Source organism: Grammomys surdaster, unplaced genomic scaffold (assembly GCF_004785775.1).
Source record: "Grammomys surdaster isolate TR1022 unplaced genomic scaffold, NIH_TR_1.0 125861, whole genome shotgun sequence".
In the NCBI taxonomy this organism is placed as follows: domain Eukaryota; kingdom Metazoa; phylum Chordata; class Mammalia; order Rodentia; family Muridae; genus Grammomys; species Grammomys surdaster.
The window spans coordinates 1,287,196-1,309,413 of NW_021620687.1; the positions used below are offsets into that span (position 1 = coordinate 1,287,196).

Sequence of the window (22,218 nt, forward strand, 5' to 3'; positions counted from 1 at the left end):
ATATACATCCTGACCTGCAGAAGGGGACTGGGCTCCACACTGTATGGGGCTTGAGCATAGGAGACCTTAAAGCCCACCCCCACAGTGACATACTTCCTCCAACAAGGCCACACCTACTCCAACAAGGCCACACCTCCTAATAATGCCACTCCCTATGGGCCAAGCATTCAAACACATGTGCCTAGGGAGAGCAAACCTATTCAAACCACAAGTGCTTTGCCTGCATGTATGTATGTTCACTACATGGATACCAACTCTGGGTTTGTTGTTGTTTGGTTTTTTTTTTTTTTTTTTAGAGAGCCAGTTATTTCATATAAGTGCTTTTCTGGGAACAGCCAGGCTTCTGGGGGATCACTGGCTAGCCTTGTTTTGGGGGCTATCCTTGTTGCTCATTCATTAACCAGCAGAACCCCTTCATCCAGTATCTGAGTGTGGCTTTCCAGAGTCACCCTTGACACACACCCCAGCAAACGACTGAGCCTAAGTGTAGTTCTGGGCTTTGACACAGGTCCCAGGGAGCTGATGGTGCACGCTTATTTTGGTTCAAATATCCTTTTTATTTTTTATTTTTTTTATTTTTTTTAATTTTTAGAACATATGAGATTTTAAAAAAGAAAAATTGCCATGTCTTGGATCTTTTCCAGCTTTCCCATCTGCTCTCCTCAAAAGCCTTTTCTCAAAGACTGTGTGGATGCTCGGGAGACGGGTCATGGTTAAGAGTGCTTGCTGTTCTTCCAGGATACTCAAGATCAGTTCCCAGCATCCTTGTCAGGCAGCTCACAACTGCCAAACTCCAGCTCCAGGGGATCAGAACACACATGTGAGCATGCATGTGTTCATGCATGTGTCTCTGTGTGTGTGCTTGTGCGTGTATGTGTGTGTGTGCGCACACACACGTGTGCATGTGCTTGTGTGTGTGTGTGTGTATGTGTATGTGTGTGTGTAAATAAATCTCTTTTTAGAAAGGCTATAGAAAGAGTGAGAGATTGGTTGAATTTCAGACATGGTAGGCTGCAACAAGGAAAACGTGGTCAACGGGATCTGTGGACCAAAGGCATTTGTACTGATGTGACAGGCAGCCCATGATGATGTAAACAAAGGAATCCCAGTGATTTAGTAAGGATGGAAGACTTGTTCTGTTCCATACCCCTGCCCCCTGCTTCTCTCTCTCTAGAGTTTTAGTAGAACATCCACAACTGATACGGTAGCTCAATAGTGTAGGTTGACCAGTTATCTCGGGTTATCTAAGACTGCAGCAGCTCCTGGTTAGCAGGACTCAGTGTTAGAACAGAGAACGACCTGGGCAAAGCAGGACGAGTTGTATTGCTTTTGGTGTCAGGCTCCTCCTGTCTCTTCCCTGTCACTGAGACCCAGATTTCTTCTAGATTCGTCACCGGTTTAAAGGAACTTCTATCACCTCTCCCTGGACAATGTGGGCAATGTCTGACCACACTGTGATGACTGACTAACCTAACAGTTTGCCACTGGATAGGTAACTTCTAAAGGCAGAGAAATGCCTGGGTTTAGAACCATTTTCTGCTCCATAAATGTATCCCCCAAGACTCCACCACGGCAGCAACTGGGCCTCATTCTGTACAGCCCGTTTGAAAAGTTCCTGAGCAATAGCTGGGCACGGAAGTACACATCTGCAGTGTCCATTCTGGGCAACAAGAGAAACTCCATTGCAACCAAATCAAATGTCACCTTGTCCCCACTTTCCATTTCAAAGACACTATAAAACTATAAAATAATACTGAATCTATGAAAAGAAACTTGTTCTTAAGGCACCATGACAATTGTATCCCAGACCCATGGTGGTGCTAAAAGGGTGACTGATACTCAAATATCTGGAGAAAATTGTGTGTGTGTAAATTACTCCCAGGACTTAACCAAATTTAAGAGTCTTAATTAATGTATCTTTCCCAGTCTGTGAGTTTAAATGACAGTTAAGAAGAACCTCATTAAAACCATTACAATAAATGGTTGATTTGAGACCTAGGAAGGGATAGCTCTTCAGCCAGTTCTGGGTTGTTTAGTAAAGTGACATATACCTTCATAAGCTACACTCCTGATGGTGTCTCCTTTCTGGGAGCTCCAACTGCCACTGAGGCAGGAAGGGCTTCTCGCCTTGTTAATCCCCCATGCTCCACACGTGCTCTGGGCCCTTCAGTTCATTCACTTGACTCTGTTGGGTTGGCCCGTGTTAGGAAGTATATGAGAAGGCCAGCTGGGAAGACAGTCCTGGCTTGCTCATTACTGATGTCTGTGACTACAATGACGCAGGTATTTTTTGTATAGAAAGAACATGACTAAAATTTAAACTTGAGGTATATTCTCTAAACTGTCTCCTCAGTTGTCTGGATTGTGATGCTTTAATACCAACATGAGCAAATAGTGGCCAATAATTTAAAAAGTTCTTAGGCTGCTTTTCAGATAGCCTTTAGCACCGTTCTGTTGTAGACAATGCTGGGACACACCAACTTGAACCAAATAAAGTTCACTGGATGCTCAGGAATGCACCTTGTTGGACAGGGAGATGCATCAGTTACGACTCGTGTGACTACACAGGCAGAACCAAATAGCACTCTTCCATTTCATGTTCTGACACACAGAAAATGGTGTTTCCATAGCACAGTAAGGTGGGTGGAGCAGGCGGTCCTTCCACTAGAGGTGACCTCCCTCAAGCTCCTAGTGCCTATTCCAAGAGCTGAGACTGCTGGGAAATGCTGGGAAGAAGACTACAGCAACCCAGGTCTTCCCAAGCTCACTGTCTCAGTCCCCATTGCTTTAAGTGAGCAGCTATGTTCTTCCAGCCAGACTCTAGGCAACATCTTGCTGCCCATTCTGTCAACCACAGCTACACACAACCATGAAAAACACAGACAAAGGCAGCCTTTTCTGTATTCTTTATTCTCGGTCAGTGAGCTACACAGGGGTGGAGAGACAACAAACTAAAAGGAGCCTCTGGGGAGGCGAAAGGGGTGCAGGAGGTAGGGTAGGATTTAGATTTTACAAATAGTTAAATAGAAGATTACAAGTATCATTTTCCCCCAAAAGCATATCCTGTGGGGTAACAGAAGAAGATAAAAAATTCATCACAAATGAAGCAAATGAGACACTTCTGACAACTGCATCCCCTAAACCCAGTTTCAAAAAACAAACAAAAAAACCAGCTTGCACTTTTAGACCATCTTGATTTGCAGAAACATTTGATATGTAGGTTTTCAACAAAGATAATCACTGATTCACAGGATCGATACAAGACAGAAAACAGAGCATGAGAAAATAGCTTTGATCTACTAGCAAAAATAGATTTATGCTGATGTTGGTATTAAAAATAAAGACATTTGAATAAATTCTGACCAAACACTGTAGCCTGTATTCCTAACAGAGATCATGAGAGCAACTTATAGTGCTGACTGGCAACAAGAGGGTATGAGGACAGTCTCTAATAGCTACAGTCCCTCAGAGAGAGCTTGTGGTGTGCACAGTAGGCCTACATTAAGAAGCAAAGTAACCCTCTATTTTTGGCTTGACTTCTTTAAGGGTAGAATAAAACAATACGTCATAAATCTGGCAAACACAGAGGAAAGACAGTTCTAGAAGGCTGAACAAATGATTTATTGGAATTAAAAATAGGATATGAGGAAAACAGCAGCCTAAATAGAGTTAACATTAAAAAAAAAAAAACCTCAGTTTGTGTAGTTTTCCATCAGGAAGCCCCTAGAGGCACTGGAAGGCTTGGGGACTGCTGAGGCATTCTTGCTACTTAGTAGGTAATTGTATTTATGACCTAGAGTGAACCCCATCTGTTTAGTACAAGAACCCTTCTGAGTCTGTTGAATGGCAATCTGTTTAGTTAGTACCAGGCTCCCCCTAGTGTCTCAAAACGTGCACTGCATCCATCTGTTTAGTTAGTACCTGACTCCCCCTGGTGTCTGGGAGGTGAAGTGCATCTTTTTAGTTAGTACCTGATTCCCCCTGGTGTCTGGAAGGTGAACTGCATCTCTTTAGTTAGTACTTCACTCCCTTTGGTGTCTTGGAGATAAACTGCATCTGTTTAGTTAGTACCTGATTCCCCCTGGTGTCTGGAAGGTGAACTGCATCTCTTTAGTTAGTACCTGACTCTCCTTGGTGTCTGGGAGATAAATTGCATGTTTAGTTAATACCAGGAACATCTTAGCATCAAGATGTGAACTGTAGAAAGAAGCTGCATTGAGGCTTTTATTACGACAGGGCCTGTGGAGGAAACTATGTCTTTCCTTTGCTACACCGAAGATACTCATTCCTTAACGATGCCTTGCAGATCGGGGTTGTTAGTATTGAGGAGAATACATGAAGTACATCATGTGGTTAGCACAAGGTTCCACTACTAGGAGAACATCTGTAACTTACCATAAACTTGAAATGGATAATGAGCACAAGAGAGGCTGAAACACGTGCACCAAATGGTGCAGCTACTGGTATTGTGTATTGGAGAAAGTCAAGAGTTCAGAAAGATTAAACTTTACCTTAATTCTTCTCAAAACAATACCGCAGTTCTGTTCTCTATGAACACATTCAAGTTCTAGACATACAAACTTGGAGGAAAGATGTGTTAGACAGGACAGGAGGAATATAGCAGCCTCCTCCCCTTGCAGGGAGTTTTAAGATTCAGTTAGCAGCATGTACCTCCCGACCATCTGCATTTCCCAAAGCCCTCTATCCAGACACTGGCAGTGACTTATAGAGCCTGCACATGGTTCTGGAACATATTTTGTTCATTCCTGTCCCCAATTCATAAAAGGTGACTACAGAGGAGACGTTTGGGTCAGCTGATTGTGTGGTTCCAAATTAAAGCTTTAAGTCAACAGAAATTATATCAAGAGATACTTTAAGGATTTTCAAACAACTGGCTGTACTGATTCTGGGGGTACATCCTCGATTTTGTGGGTTTTGTCATTTTCCTACTCCTTTGGGGCAGCCTCTCGAGCAGGCCTATTTAACAGCCAGTATCATTAAAATCCCACATTTGTCCTCACAGTTTTGTTTTCCACGCTGAGATCCTTCCTTACATCTCCAGCCTGTGGTCAGAATGTGGATAACACTAGAAAAGGGAAAAAAAACAAAACAAAACAGGAACTAAAGAATCAGCCGCACCACCCAGCTGCTTACAAATGGAAATGAGATTCCTGCTGTGTTCATCCTAGTGATTACAGAATGTGGGACAAATGAACCAATCTTTAATGAGTTGCTTAAAGTGACAGTCACTTGTAGACTCCAAAGACTACTGATTCACCTTCAACACTCCACTGTGAAAACTTCACACTGTCCAGTTGGTTATCTGGTGTGACATAGGCCAATTTTGTGGAGTTGGCTCTCTCCTTCTACCTTCTAAGTGGGTCCTGGAGACATACTCAGTACCAGGCTCATACAGTAAGTGCCTTTACCTGCTGAGCCAATCTCACTGGCACCTTCAAATTCCTTCTATAGAAATCTCTTTACCCTATCATTACACACAATGCTTCATAGAACTGCTATAGACATTCGAGTCAAAGGCTTAACCATCAGGCTTTGGTTTTAATGTGCTCTGGGCAGAAGTCAGAGTTGTTCTGATAACGCAATTCAGCTACTATGTACATACATTCTATCATCGTGATTTAAAGTAAGACATTTATAAGAACAACAGTTCCCCTTTGGTAGCTCCTATCTGAGACGGATGCAGTATTACAAATAAGAAGAGAGTCGAGGGAAGAGGTAAAACCCTTGCAGCTTTCTCAGAGGACAACACAGAAGAACAGCAATGTTTGTCTCTAAGGCAGATGGTCAAACTGTCTATAGAAGGTCAAAAGTATGGTGCTCGGTAAGAGGTAGAGAATACCAAAGCCGTGTGGGGGAACAACATGCTGGGTTATTTAAAGCCACCAGTGACTTTGCTGAAGTTTTAGAAGGTCACACTGCTTACTGTTTGTCTTGTGCTAAATAGAGACATTTCATCCTCAATAAGGACTAAAAGGAGGGCTTGCAAGCCAGGGGTGGGGCAAGAGGCCGAAAGTATTTTCTTAAAATTTTAAGGACTCATCTCTTACTGAGGAAAAACAAAACACCTGCTGCCTCCCTAGGACGCCATCGGGACACTGAATGGAGTCTTCTCTGATGAAGGCAGCTTCTCTAAGCAAGCTGGGAGCAATTTTATACATAAGGCAACAGAAGAACAGGGAGAGAAGTTTCCCCTTCCCATTGGGTGATGCCCACCTTACATAAAAAAAAAATATGCCTTTCACTAACTTTATACAGATTCCTTAACCACGAAAATGCAAATGAAAATATTCTTGGTACTTCAGCACCAGCAGAATTGTTCTGTATGAGCAATCAAAGAGCTGTCTGAGGCAAAACGATATCCCAGCTACCAATTAAACCTGGGTAGCTACGCATGGGTGAGTAACCCCGGGTGTTATGTGTTACTTCTTAACGCACCTGGGAAATTTTTTTTTTTCTCCAGTGTGATTTTTTATAAGGCATAAATTTGAATTTTCCCTCTTACCTTTGGAAAATTAGTGTTAAGTGTTTTTTGTAACCCACACATTAACATTCAGTCTTTCATTTTTATTAAATAGTTTATATATAAAAAGAAATATCGAGGTGTGCTACATTCATATAAACAATCATGATAACACTTGAAATTGTAAAGAGACATACTGAAGAAAATATATACTTCAGTGCTTACAATGCTACGCTAAGCACAGGTGATCACGCTAGATAAACATACGGACATACAGACAGCTGAGTGCTGCTTCCGGAAGCAAATGTGGGCAAAGTACAGGAAATCTCTCTTTCTCCTTTGCACTTCACCACAAGACGGGATGGTCCAGTTTGGAAAAGCCAAGGTCTTTCCTCAGTTCCAGGTAGGTCCCGTTGCTTACCCAAGCATCGTCACTGGATTTCCTGTGAGAGATGAGACAAGACAGTTTCTCGTACAGTCCGCTATCACCTTCTCTCTCCCCCTCCTTCCCTTGCTTGCCCACTCTCACTCCAGACAAATTCTTTGTTCTTGTTTGGGTACTTGAGTGGTGTCCTTAGGCTGGCAGCCATTTTTTACTTCTGATATATACTTCTTAAGCCTGGAAGCTAGGAAGGTGATGCTTCTAAAAGCCTCCCCCACCCACCCCGTGTGTGTGTGTATGTGTGTGTGTGTGTGCATGCGCACGCACATGTGCCTGTCCGTCCATCTTCTCTCTGTGTGCTGTACATCAAACAGGGCCAGGCTGATAGCTACCACACTGGGAACAACTCAATACTACCCAATCAACCAGGCTGATCGAAGTCAGTCTTAAGTTGGCATAAAGCCAAACAGAAGGAACAGAAGAGAACTGGACTATACCAGTCTGGAGAGAGAACTTTTGGTTTACGGCTCTGGGAAAAGATAATCTGCTAGATAGAAATTCAAAGGGCACAAAAGGATCCAGAGCCTGCTGTTTTCTGGTTAGCTTCACTGCTCCTGGGTAGTAATGTTGTCAGCTTTATTCTGCCAGCAAAAGCTCATGCATGTGTGGTCCACACACTGCCTCCTCCCCTTCCACAGTGCCCAGCGGTGCTCTAGCCCTGGGTGGTTGACACCACAATATATACTGGAGCTCCTTCACACAGTGACGTGTGTGATGTCTGTCTTTGCTGTCCCTCTGTAAGCCAACACACTTAGGTCAAGGACCCAATTCAGCCTCCAGTGCCTGTGTGTTTTATGACACTGGGACCAAGTCCAGGGTCTTATGAATGCGCTCCAAGAATTCTACCAACAAGCCACATGCCAAGCCCCATGTAATCTTTGAAAGTACTGTTTTATTAGGACACAGCCCTACCTTCTTCTTTAACTATAATCTGTGGTTGTTTTCATATTGAACAACTGGACTCATGGCCAAGGCCTTATGGCCTGCTAAGCCAGCAGCATCTACTATCGGCTTTTTATGGGTAAGTTTGGTGACCTCAGCAATGGGGTTTCCTGTTCCTTTTTAGACAGTGGAGGGATATTCCATTGTGGGTATGGATGGCAGGTCAACGTAGACACTTGCCCCACTGCCGGGCAGCTAAGCCGCCATTAACTCCATTAGGAAGAAAGCCTATGTTCTTAGTGCTATTTTAATTTTGTTTTTCAGAGGCAGGGCTTTGATTTCATTATCATTACTAACTTGCCTAGGCTGGCCTTCAACTTGCAATCCTCCTGTCTCAGTCTCAGAGTCTCAGAGTGTTAGAATTACAGGTCTGTGTCACTGGGACTGGCTCTCTCAGTATTTGGGAATATAGACCTTTGTCCTGATGCTAAGATCAGTCCGAATGACCTTCCAAAAGCTGTTCCTGCTGTCCACAGCAATAAACAAACCAAGGGCCACACCAGACAAGAAACCACTGGCTGTCGGATGGGAGTGGACCCTCCAGTCTGCGTCTGCTACTTAAGCTGCGACAAAACCCCCAAATCACACAGAGCTCTGCTGAGATTGTCAGGAGAGGAAAAGGCCCCATCTGGAAGATTCCCCGGGTCCTTCTTCAACCTCTATTCCCTGGGCCTCTGTTTCTTCTCAGTTAAAATAGGGAAGAGAGGATGAACAGCTACAATTGCTCACAGCCCGTTTACAATTTTAAGTATATTTTAAACAAGACCCTCTCAACTATTGATTGATTGATTGATTGATTGATTGATTGACTGGTTGACAGGGTTTCACAGTATAGCCAAGGCTAGACTAAAACTCTTACCAGCCTCCCTCAATACTGGGATTATTGGTATGGCTACAAGTCACTGATGACTAGCTCCAGAAAGTTATGTTAAGAGAAAAGACCAATCAGACCTTCCAAACTGGAGCACAGTGTATTGGAACTGCTGACTCAAGGTCCAGGTACTTCAAATCCTACAGCAGGGCTGTCATCAACTAGCCTGTCCTGTGAAATCTGCCCATGCTGCAAATGGAACAGGATGGGCCAGCACTGGGACCAGCTCTGGAAGTGTCCCCCTCTTCCTCTACAAGGAGGCACTCCTGAGCCACATGGCACGAGCAAGGAGAGAGCAGAAGCTATCATTTGTCCCCAAAGGCTAGCCAGGCTCCCACTCCCCACCCGTCCCCACCTCCTGCAGGCACAAACCTGAAAAACCGGGGCTGGTGTTCCACACCATTCTCCTCTAAGACCCTCCGCCTCTCCCTCTGCAGCTTCTCAATCCTCTGCTTCTGCACCTCAGCCTCCTCTACGTTCCCTTCTTCTAGAAGCCTGGGCATTGAGGGGAAAGAGGAAAGGAATATTCATTGAAAAAATAGTAACCAGCCACTTCTGTATACAAGACCAGATATTCAAAATCCCTTACGCCCAGTCTCTTCTTCCCACCATGATGCAACAGCCTGAGCCCGGAAGAGGAAGAACCCTCTCTGAGCAGGTGATAGTTACAGGGTTCAAAATCTCTATCCAGAGAGAAATGCGAAACCCGTATCTTTCTTTCTTCTTTCTCCCTCGCTCTACCATCACAGAAGCCCCACACTGTTCGTTTCTTGGGTACATACTTTTCAAATATAAATACACATTCTTATTCCTTCCTCCATTCTAAGTGCATAAATGGTGGCAAAACAGCTTTGTTTTACTTTGCTTTTTACTTAACAACACATCTTAGAGATCTGTGCACAGTAGCGCCTGGACATCTTCATTTTAAAAGCTGTATTCAGGTTTGTGGATGTACCTTAATTATATGCTCTTCATATAGACATGGGGTTGGTTCTACTATTTTTAGTGTTACGCTTAATGTTAACTGTGAATGACTTTGGACAACCACCGTTTACATGTAGGAAAGTGTATCTATCTGTACAAGAAACTTTCAGACTTAGGATTGTTGGACAAGAGAGTGAATCTTTAATTGATATATTATAAAACTATACTTTACAGGGAGTTGAAGCAATTTATATACCCCTTTTATATTATATAATATTTCACAATATATAATTTATGCTATAGCATGCTGTTACCAGCCATATCTAAGAAATGGTATTTTCACCTGGTTTTCGTGGCCATGTTTAAGAAATATTTAAGTTTCTCGTCTGTGAACTGTTCATTCCCCTACGTCCACTTTCTCCCTATCGAGTGATGTCGTCCTGATTCCTAGACCAAATCCGCACTGTAAGGTTGTCAGTACAGACTCATGGTGATCAGTATGTTGGAACTTGGTCATGTCCTTGTACCAACCACATCATTAAGGCTTTCTCAAACAAATCTAGATTGTACTCAGCCATCTTTCCCTTCCTTTGGTCTTTAGATTTTGAGTCTCAATTTCAGAAGGTTCAGGGAGAGATTAGTCTGTTTTACAGAGTAGGAAAGCGAGGCTGGGGAAGACAGAAAGCCTTGTCATAGACCACATGACTCAGAATAGCAAGCCCAGAATCAGAAGTCAGATCCCAATGTACTAAAGGAAATTTAAATCGACGGGTCAGGAGAGCTAGGTGTTTTCATTATTCCAAATAAACAGTAAATTCTTTATTTCTACACACAATGAAAGTCTTCAAAATAGATCCCACCGCCCCCTCTTCTCTGGTATATCAATAGAAACAGGTCCCTACAGATGTGTGACGGCCCACACCACACAGGGGTGGAAGTACAGGCTGCAGTCCCTCTGAGACAGCTGTTTCAAGCCCACATTTTATCCTTGTGTTCCCGATGACAGTACCGGCCTCAGACTCCAGGTGGCCAGGCAGCTGTGAATACTACTGTTTGTAGATTGTTTTAAATGTCTCTGGAGAGAAAGGTCTTTGAAAACAAAATCCTTACCTTTGATCTGGTCTAAACCGAGTGTCGGTGGGTGGTAATAAAGACCTTGACAAAGGATCCATTTCATTTAACTCCAGTGCAAACTGTGTGAAGCCGTAATACTGCTCATAGCCTTTCGACATGGGATCTGAAAGAGAAATAAACCGAGCAGGTCTAATTTGCAATTCATTTATGTTAGTTTAATTCCATCAACTTTTTCATCTCAGACCAGCTATAACTCTAAACTGTTCCATTTCTATTAAAATATTCCGACTAACAAGCAGCAACTGAGCATTTCTCTGTAGACTTTCCTGCTGGGGTTTTCTATCACAGGCACTCTCAGTCTCTTTGCTTTGGTCCTGTAGTGAATTTATTCAGTGCTGTGAAGCGTCTGTACTGTATGAACTATCACAGAATTTGTTATTCAAATATACACACCAGGGGCCCACTGAGATGCCACTCAAGACTGATGAGCAGAGCTCAGAACCTACATGGTAGAAAGAACTGACTTCTGCACAAAGTTGTTCCCTGACTTCCACATCTGTGCTGTCAAGAATATCTCTGCACTCATATCTCACACACACACACACACACACACACACACATGCACACACACACAGAGTTATGTGCACTTGCATAAACACATACCCACATGCAAGGAAGTTTTAAAAATCAAATAAATAAACCCAGTAGGCCTTTTCTTAACCAGCTGGACTCCCAGTGCAGAAGACCCAGGTTCATACAGCCAAACTTTCAGAACTCCTAGCAGCTGCAACTGCACAGGCCCTGAGGGTGGTCGAGTATTCTTTTCTTTCCTCCTTGCCTTTCTCTTCACCAAGTCTCAGCCCCTAAAATCTCACATCCTAGGTTTAGAACATTAGATTCTAATTTGCCCTAACTTTGATCTCAGCTAAGAATCAGGATCAGGTATATACCAGGGAGATCCACTGCAGACTCAAGAACTTCCCTTACAGTCATAACAATGGCCGGTCACACATCCACATATAAATGTCTTCAGCGAACTTTGCCACAGACTCACTTTTTGAAGCTTTCAAGGGCCACTGGCAGCCAATGGCATTCTGTGTACCTCATCCTAGCTTGAACACGGGAACACAGCTCTGTGCTGTGCTTTCCAGCTGAGACCCCACCCACCAGAGGAAAGACAGCAGTTTCCTTTAACATGGGCCAGGGGAGCTGGAGGTCCATGTGGAGGCAAAGTCAAGGAAAAATGGTGAAGATCCACAGGAGGCTTTCAGCAAACGAGAGACTATCCCTGCAGCCTCTGAAGCTGGAAAGGCAGCTACTGGGACATCACGCCAGTTCCACAATAGCCTTTAGGATGGGGGAAGATGTGGCCACAGCTCACTGAAAGGGACACCACTGACCCTACAGTTACATCTCTTCCTAAGGGAACACAAGCTCAAGTTCAGGGGAGCTGAGCCTTCCCTGATGCCCACAGTTGCCATGGGGATGGGTTGGGACCCACTTCAGGCTGATGTGCTGTTAAGACACACTGGCTGGGAATCCTGAGAAGCGCATTATTCTTGAGCAAAGGGAGGTGTAGGATCAGAAGTTCTTCCTCTTCCTCCCTGCTTGACATCCAGCCATGATGTGACATGATCCTGAGTTGTTACAAACATCTACACACAAAGGAGGAAACGTTTCATATGCTTCCTCATTGGTCTGTGTCTCTGATTCCAGTAGGCTGCAGAGGCAACAGCACGGGGCCAGCATCCCTCAACTTATTATTAAATGCCCACCTTAGCCCCCAACTTTTCTCTCCCTCCCTTAACCAGACTAACACCCATCCTAAAAGGCCTCATCTCAGGATAATGGTTTAAGAAAATGACTAAAGATGAAACGGTTGCTGGTATAGCGTGGGCTTCCACAGCTTCCTTAACACAGCTGCTCTAGGGGGAGTGCCTTCTGGGATTACAAGGGAGACCAGGGAGGTTTTGGGGGTTAGAGCAATTGGGGAATCCTGCATGCTTTGGGAAGCCTAGGCCACTGTTTTTCTACTGATAGTTTGCTCTAGAATTACTTGCATTTTGCTGTCATTCCAACAAGGCCTCTTATGGGGCCATGTGTGAACCCCAAGAACCCATCAGGCCACCCTGGGATCGGCAGTGGCTCCCTTCTGAGGTCCTGAGAACCCAGAACAAACTGAGATGCTGTGGTAAGCATGAGAAGGACTTGACAGAAGGGCCAGTAACTAACTGCATTCAAGCAGCTGGGAGCTAGAGACACAGAGCAGCGCTCACCCCTCACCACTCCTCTGCCCTGAGGCAGCGACTCATCATCCGGTGGACACTCACTTGCTCTCCAGACACACGTGGAGGAGGAGGCACCGCCGCAGTAGATGCTCTCGTGCCATTTTCCAAACAGCCGGTGCACAGCCTTCCCACTGCGGTCGAATACCGTGCCTTCGATCTCGTGGGCATTCGTGCTCCAGTATTTTGCCTAGGGTGCAGATGAGAGCTAATTAGCATGTTTTATCTCACATTTATTTAGGTGAGAGCACTTAAAAAACTGGTTGGCAGTTTTCTATAGGTACATTGCTAATAGCCCTCTTGACTTTGCAGAGAGACTGTATCCTTAGATCAGTAATTTCCCTAGGCCTCACCCCTACCTCTGGTAACTAACACCCTACTTCCTGTTTCTAGGAGTCAACACTTTTACTTCCACTTACCGAGGAGGTCATGTGGTATTTTTAAGGGCTTGGCTTATTTCACTTTGCACAGTATCTACCGCCCTCACTTATGTATACATTGCAAATGGCGAGACTTCATTGTTTTTATGGCCAGGCAGCATTCCATTCGGCTTCTGCACCTTATCTAAGCACTGATAGCCCTTAGGCTGATCCCTCTGCTCTGGTGAACAGCCGTTCAATGAACTCGAGAGTGCAGATGGCTCTTTGAGTCTTCATGTTCTCTGGCTGTCTTACTCAGGAGTGGGACTGCAGGACCACGAGAAGCTCAGTGTTTTGAGGACCTCCGTTTTCCCTAAAGGCCACAGTAACTCACATCCTGTCAGCAGTGTGCAGGGCCTCCCGTCTCTTGAGTTTGTCTCATGTTTTCTGTGCCAGCTATTTGAAGCAGCAATGAGGTGACGTCTCACAGAGGTTTAATTTGTATTTCCTGAATGATTAGTGATGCTGAACTTCCACTGGTCTAGCTGCTGGCTGTCTGCATGGCTGGCTTTTAGGGATGTCTTTGTAGGTACTTTTGTTCCCCCCTTTCTGGGAGGCAGGCTCACTGCCACTGAGCTGTGCTTCTAGCTTTATTTGCCTTTGTTGAAAAATACTGGGGTGTGTGTGTGTGTGTGTGTGTGTATGTGTGTGTGTTACGGCATGCACATGGAGGTCAGAAGGTAACTTTCAGGAGTCAGTTCTCTCCTACCATGTGGGTTCTGGATGCAAAATTCAGATCCTCAGGCCTAGAGCAAAAGCCTCTACCTCAAGCCCAGCTCACTGCCCTTTGATTAGCATGTACGCTGAGATGGGACCTGACCATACAGCTCTCACAGGGTCCCCCTGCCTCACTCTCCAGTCCCAAGGGTTGGTCTGACTGGGGCGCACGTCCATACACAGCTCTCCATTCATCCACGGTTTTCTTGCAACTGAGTTCCATCTTGTGCTTTATACTTTAATACCTTATCAGATTACACATATTTCCTTTTTTTTTTTTTTTGCATGCAGAAACTCAGTAGCCCCAACAGCATCCTTGAAGAAACTGCCCTTTCTTATCACATATTACTGGGATCTTTTTTGAAATTAATTAAGTCTAAACATGCAGACTTATCTCTGACTGTTCTAGCTCGCTCCCACAGCCTAGCTCGGCTCTGGATTTAAACAAGCCAAACCGACCAAACCAAACCAGGACAAAACTTCTGCTATCTATGGAAAATATCAGTTAACTTCCTACTTGCAGTTTGTACTATGTGCTTTTTCTACTTCTGCTCCATGTAACACAGGAACACAAAACTCAGCTCTTAGACTCTGCCAAGTATCGAGTATATTTGCAAGTGCTATCCAGCTAGTGCATTAGCAGCTGCCCCAGGCATGTCACTGTGACTAATGCCTGGGAACTTTCATTTCTGCAATTTAAAATGAACTCATAATTCTTTTTACTTGAAGAAAATAGTCATTTGTAGAACAGTTAAACAGGTTGCTTAAACTTGCAGTTTGCATGTGCTATTTCCCCAACTCGAGGTCTATTCCAGCAGCAGGGCCCTTGCACAAGCCACTTTCTCAGCATGTATCAATGGTGGTCTGCCAGGCAGCCTTGCTTGTGGCTGACTTTGCCATGGTACTGCCTCATCCCTTCTCCAGGGAACATAGCTCAACTCAGCCTTGTTTACGCAGTACCACGTGGCAGCCAGCAGAGGGAGCGCCAACTCCCTAGAGGCAATGCTTTGGAAATCTCCAACTATCTGGCCACCCTTAAAAATCTTCATGGACAGAAGGCATTTTTCCCATAAATCAAAAGCCCCAAGACTATTTCTAGTAGAAACAGAAGCCATATTTGGAAAGCAGGAAAGCCGAGTGACATTTCCATGTCATTTTTTTGCTGGTTCAGTTTAGGGAAATTAGAAAGTGACGTCTCTAGCCGTCTAAAGGTTGCAGGGAAGAAAGGAGCCCAGGTCTATTCCAGTAAGGAAGCAGGGGTCACATTTTTCCATTTATGATATTTATCATCAAATCAAATGTTGATGACTGGATGGAAAGCCACAGAGGAGACGGCCATGTCCCCAAAGGTGTCTGGCATCTGTGGCCTAATTCTTTCAACATCCAATGCTCATTTCCAAAGACTAAAAGCTTCTTTTCTGTAGAGCGGGGCATAATGGTGTACACCAGTACTCCCAGGACTCTGAGGGTGGATGCAGGAGGACTGTTTTGAGTTTGAGGCAAGCCTGGACTCAAACACATTAACTCATTCTTTCTTTGGTCCCAGAGTATGCGGTATATAAAGAAGTAAACACACTCCTTTGAAGAGATGTGGACAGCCATTCTTCCTGGGTTAGAGGAACACATTCTTGCCCCAAGTTACCTTTGGCTTCTTTTTGAAAATCACTTAAGCAAAGCTCTTGAAGTATTTTCATACTTTGAAATTTTTTACAAAGTAATTTTGTTTCCCAAATACTGTCATTGCTAGTTTTATGCCTGTCTGCAACCTCATTTGACTTATAAATTATCATAAAACCCCGATCAACCTCATAGATGCGCCCTGTGGGTTACAAGTGGTGCAGAGGATTGGATGAAGTCAGACTCAGGATCTTGATCTTAGTTAGGTACAAACATCTTTGACAAGGGTTTTGCTCTCAAGCAACTTTATGTACAAGAGAGTTTTAAAAGCAAGAAGATTCTAGGGGGGAAAGAGGTGGGGCAAAAATCACAGAGGTTGGAGAGAGACTCTACATATGTTCAAGATTCTGAGCCTCTGTGCTTCAAATCAAGTGGCAGTCACGGCTGGAGGATGAACAGGACCAACCAGAGTTTTACTGCAGGCAGGTAAAGAAATAATGAGTAAGCTAACCCCAGTACTAACAAAAACCTTGAAGAAAATTTGATCATGAGAATTGAAGACAGAGCGAAGCGGTGACATCAGGACCTGAGGAGAGGAGGTAGGAGAGTGGAGAGGAAGTGAGGCAAGAGGGGCCGATGTGGTCAGTGGCTGAGGGGGCACAGTGGTGAGCAGGGAGCTGAGAGCTACGGCTGGGAAGGAAGGAGGGTGTGTGTGCATCCTTTCAATGGCCCACAATGCTCTGCGAGCTCTCACCCCAGGAGTGCTTGTGCATACACAGTGCATTCACATGTGTGAGGTGCTGGCGTGTGCGTGCACACCCTCTGGCACACACACCCTCCTTCCTATTTGAGGAGAGAGAGGTGAGGGATGTTGGGGATTGGCTTTAATGTTTTGAATTAATCAGGAATCTGTGTGTCCAAATGCTAAAGGTCCTTGTCTCCAACTGATTTTTGATCAATCAGTAAACAGCCAATGGCCAATGGCTGGGTGGAGAGAGAGGGGCAGAACTTTCAGATGCACGGGCTAGGAACTGGAAGAGGGAGAGGAGAATCGCCAGGTTTCAGAGGGAGACAGATCAGATGTAGAGCTACAAAAAGAGAATCATCCGAAATGTAGGTGAGAAGGAATGCGGTCCAGTCCGTGGAAGGGCTGCCCAAAAGCATCTTAGGCAGCACAGACTAGGGGGCCACCCAGAAGGAACAGGGCAGCAAAGATAGATCATAGATTCAGAGGGTGTTGAGCCAGGAGTATCTGAGGGAAGTCTATGATAGCTGAGCAGAGGATTAGAACTGCCTAGGTTTTGAGCTGGCCAAGGCATTTCAAAAATAAGCTAATATGTGTGTGTGTCTTTTATTTGAGAATCCAAAGAGTTCCTGGGCAGGCGGCTGTAAGTGTACGACCCAACTGGAGCACAAAGCACCATTTTATCACTACACATGGAAAGCTATGTTACGGGACGGCTGGTCATGCCTTTTCCTGTGGTAAAGCTTACAAGCACAACTGTCCCTCACCTAATTCTTTCTTCCAGAACAGAGTCTCATGACATAGCCCAGACTGTTCTCTGACTCACACTTCTCCAGCCTCAACCTCTCTCTCGAGTGCTGAAATTACATGCACACGCCGCCAAGTCTGGCTTCATTTTAACTCTTCTTAAAAACATAGGTCAACGATATGAAGTGCATCTACAGTGTTATACAACTTCTATTCCTAGAACCCCTTCACCTTCCCAAACAGAAACTCCAAACCCATGACACACAGATGTCCTATCCTTCCCTCCACCCGGCCCCTGATTGTTCCCACCCCCTCTGTTCTCTTTCTCTATGAACTTGACACTTCTGGGGTTTCACGTCATCAGAATCTTATAGAATACACCCCTTCATGTCTGGTTTATCCACTTAGCATATCGTCTTCCTGTATCTGTGTCTTGGTTGGAGGATATCTCGTAAAAGAGTCTCCCAGGCTCTGCTCTGTGGGCAGATGGTAAGAGAGGCAGGCAGGGTGGTCATGGAGGTCAGGTGACAAAGTGGACAGCAGCCTGTGCCCTGGGCCCCTGGCACTGCCTCAGCCCTCCAGCCTCAGAGCGCGCTCACTCAAGGTACCTTTATGAAGTTCACTTTGCAGTGGCAGGAGTCGTCCTTCAGGTTCTTGATGACAATTTCACCGTAGTGCTCGATCCACCGCTGTCCGCTTAAGATGTTGTGGATACAGGAGGTCACTTTGTTCCACTCAAAGTGATCTCCAAAACTGAAAGAGAGGAGCGCATTAAAGATGGCTCCCAGTAGAGCCAGCTACGGCTGTAGCAGCCATCTTAATTTATACAACGAGGCAGGAAATGAATCCCTCATCTGCAGACCTCACATCAAAAACATCCCGATGTGACATGTGAGCCAAGGCTCCCGAGCCAGCAGCTGCCATCTTCCTGTCTCCTGAAGACACTGGGGGCTTCACTAGCAGCTGGTGGCCTCCTGGACTACCAGCCACCCTCTTCCACAGAGGAATCATTAAGAGCCCCGTATGAGGGGGAAGTTACTAGAAAGAAGTGTTGGGTGGTGGCCAAGCACCCACGCCTTACTAATTACACATTATATATTTTCCATAAAAAAGAACTCAGGCATTGCAACTGTGAAGTAGCAACTGTGAAGAAACAGTAAGCAATATTCTAAGGGCTTTACACATAACATCTAATTTTCCCACACGTCCTATGAGGCAGGGGAGGGCATTAGTGGCAGCCTGACCAACAGTCACGGGCGAAAGGTTGCAGCAGCATGTAATTTCTGACAGCCTGGCCTAGGGTCTTGGGGGCCTCTGAGGGAATTCTGACAGGGAAGCAGGACCACGATGATAAAGAAAATGACCACTCAGCTTAGAGAGGTACTGTCCGAAGGAGGCATTTCCATCCAGTGAAAGAAATCACTAGACTTTGTGCCTGCCAGGGGAGGCTACCAGAACCCACTGCCAGGTGGAGTAAAATGGTGGGCATCCTGCCCCTAATGTAGATTTCTGGCTTGAGAGCTGACATTCTTAACACAGAGAAACTTACGCAGGCAGCGTCACATGAGTTGTTCCAATTGGGACAATTTCCATGGATTTACCCCAGAATTTATTTTTCCATCTCACATCTGAAATGAAATATCAAATACCATATATTGAACAAGACAGCCAGATAGAGACTGGTCATTTTATAACTGTCACAGTCAAATTAGTTCTAGTGGAGATAATTGTTCATGTGCTAGAAATACCAACTGGGCACCCCAAAACAAAACCAGGAAAGCAAAGCTGTAAGACAAAGTCCTCTTGAAATAGTCAAAGCAGCATGAAAGTAGAGTGAAAACAAGTCAGGGTCACACAGACACAGGCTATCCCAGTATGCTGTAGCATGGGATGGAATGGGGGCAGAGGGGAAGGCTGATATGTTTATGGAAGGCCTTGAACAAGGCTTGTCAGAAGAGGCCATGTAAACAGGGTTTTGTAGACTCCAAATGAGTTTGTGGAGCATAGAGAAATCCGAGTTTGGAAACTAGTATTTAAAGGGACACTTAAATCGTCTACATCTATAATCACAACAAATGTAAATGATCTAAACAACCCAGTTAAAAGGCAGAGAAATGTGAGATGAGATGAGGAAGATTTGAGGATCCTACACCTAGGAAACTGGTGGGATCCCCCTGGAAAGGGTGAGGAGGACTGTAACATAGGAGGCTCCAGGGACTATTTTGAGAAGACTCTCTTGTTAAAAACAAAAATGCAGACTTTATGAAAACCAAGAAGCACTTACAATGAGATTTACCAATGAGATTTATCAGGTGGAACCTTAGGAGCCTTACGAGAAACATTTTCTGAGAGTTTTAGTGAAAAGTAGAGAAATCTCAGGTGAAGCCTCAATATCTAATATTAAGCATCGATAGAAAAGATTAAAGAAAAGGAACACTTAACTTTTACTTTTCAACTAGAAAGACTGACAGCCTCCAGACAGAGTAAGTAGGTAACAGAACAGGATGGGAAGTGTTACAGTGTGCGCTTGTAGATTCAAATATCATATATGAGCATATGTCAGTGTGTATAAAGACTGTACTGGAACCAAATGACAGCATTAGTAAAGAAAATGTTTTAAAAATTGACTAGGAGCTGAGGATGTAACTTAGTGGCTAATTGCATAGTAGAATGCACAGGCCCAAGTTCAGTCGTTGGCGCTGCATAAACCAGGTGTGGTAGTGTATGCCAGGAAGCCAAGCACTTGGTGAGGTAAAGCCAGAGGATAAGAAGTTTCAAGCCATCCTAGTCTATAAAGTGAATTTGAGGCTAGCCTGGACTATGTGAGCCTCTGTCTCCAACAAAGAAAACCTGGGATATTCAGCTTCTTCTATGGTACCCCAACCTTGTGAATAAATGAAAATTTAACAGAACCAACTCATTTTGGAATAATCTGAAGCATTACTTTTTAGAACAACTTTCCATCTCCCTCATCTCCAAATGCAAGTTTTAGAAATTTCAATACCAAAACCACCCCCCAAATGTAAAGAGGGGCCAAAACTATACCTCTGTGGTAGAAGTGTTTGCCTTTTCCAAACCTTGGCTTATGTTCTTAAGAGCAGAAGAAACAAAGCCAGACAAAAACAAAACAAAGCAAGATGACAACAAACATGAAACACAGACGAAAACCTCCAAACAACACTCAGAACAGCAACAAAGCCAGCCAACCAATCAAACAAACAAACAAACAAACAAACAAAAAACAAAGCCAAGAGGACAGTGAGAGGGTTCAGCAGGAAGCAACCCTTACAACATGAGTTCTGTCCTTTGAAACCACATGACAGAAGGTGAAAACCCAGCCATGCGTTATCATGTGACCCCTGCACTCATACACAGGCATTTGAAGACACAACAGACACCAAATAAATGGGGAAAAGTTCAGTAGGTAAAAGATATTCATGAGAACACAGATGAATAGAAATCAGGTGTCAGCTGTAATTTTGGAAACAAGATTTAAAATTTTAAAAAGCAAGCAACCTATTTGCTGCCTACCCTCTGCTAACAAGCTGAGAATTCTGTAAATCCTGTAATAGGTGAGGCGATCTGAGAGAAGTTACAGGAGAAAAGAGGGGAAAAGCTCTGAGATCAAGCAATGGGGACTGAGCGATGCCTGAAGAAAACAAAACCTTCAGTGCTATGCAGTGGAGGTCAAACAGATCAGCACATTACCTTGCCAGAAAACAAAGTTTCCGGACTCGGCGTGGCAGGCGGAGATAGGTGGGTGGTGGCTGACCTGATGGAGACAAGGGAGGAAACACAGTTTGAGTACATGCTGCTATGCCTATAAAGCTTTCCCGTGAGCTGAGTGGTGAGCAAAGGAGCAGGGCTGTAGCTTGGACAAGCGTGTCCTCAAGAGGGCACTCCTGACACAGTCAGCTCCTCTTCACTCTGCTGGGAAGGAAGCTGTGAATGAAAGCCTCCTGGAAGCATGGCCCAACCCTCAAGAGATGAGGACACAGGTGTGATTTGAACAGTATAAAATAAAACCAGAGATGTTTGAGGACGGCACCCTCCCCAGCCAGCACTGTGTTTGACATGCTTTGAGAAGACCTGCAAATACTCTGACTAAGCGGTCAGAGTCACTGTTACTTCTAAGTAGCAAAACAACACCAATGTCTCCCTAGAGCTCAGGAAACTGAATCGTTAAGTCCAGGCTCTTAAGTCACCGATGAGGTCAACCCAAGATAGTTCTTTAAAAAACCATTTATTTATTCATTAACTTATTGGGCACGTGTGTGTACATGCACATACACACGCTTACATACCACGGCTCATATGTGGAAATGTGCAAACCATTTGTGGGGGCCAGTTCCACTTTGTGGGTTCTAGGGATGGCACTCAAGGCCCCAAGGCTTGTCAGCCAGCGCCCTTACCCTCTCAGCCTTGGATAAATCTTAAGGATAATGTCTCTGTAAAGCAGAGCTAACCACGGCCATTGGAGAAAGTTCACCAGTCGTTAAGGGGGAAATGTGTTGGGACTGTGGGGATGGCTCAGTCCATGAATCGATTGATGTGCAAGTGTGGGGATCTGAACATAGACCCAGAACCCACGTAAGCAAGCTGGACAGCACTAGGCAAAGACAGATGCTTGGCTCTCCACTGGTCAGCCAGTCCAGGCTACTTGATGGGTACCAGACCACTGTCTCAGGAAAACAACAATACCATGATAGATGGCACCCGAGGAATAGCTCAAGGTTCCCTTCTGGCTTCCATACAAGCACTCGTCAATACACGAACATGCACACACACACACATATGTGCAAACACACATGAACATGCAACACACTCACAAAGGAAAAATGTGTTTATTTCTCATCAATATCCAATGAAATATTAAGTACATCCTAGAAAGGATGATCCTCAAAAGAGACACTGTCACTGGGAGCCCACCATTGCTTTATCCATCAATTGAGAA

The 22,218-nt window shown here is 44.7% G+C and overlaps 1 protein-coding gene across 6 annotated transcripts in view; it reads right to left on the reverse strand.

The window, feature by feature from the left end:
• Window positions 1-6,570: 6,570 nt before the first annotated feature.
• Window positions 6,571-22,218, reverse strand: part of Osbpl3 (oxysterol binding protein like 3) — a 170,822-nt gene continuing 155,174 nt past the window's right edge. For all 6 annotated transcript variants that reach the window (XM_028790062.1, XM_028790060.1, XM_028790061.1 and 3 more), the window contains 7 exons: window positions 20,973-21,036; window positions 18,814-18,892; window positions 17,873-18,017; window positions 13,065-13,209; window positions 10,771-10,897; window positions 9,109-9,231; window positions 6,571-6,924 (listed from right to left, as the gene is read on the reverse strand). In XM_028790062.1, the coding sequence (XP_028645895.1) occupies window positions 6,828-6,924; window positions 9,109-9,231; window positions 10,771-10,897; window positions 13,065-13,209; window positions 17,873-18,017; window positions 18,814-18,892; window positions 20,973-21,036 (780 nt within the window). In that variant the 3' untranslated portion in view covers window positions 6,571-6,827. The remainder of the gene's footprint in view (window positions 6,925-9,108; window positions 9,232-10,770; window positions 10,898-13,064; window positions 13,210-17,872; window positions 18,018-18,813; window positions 18,893-20,972; window positions 21,037-22,218) is intronic.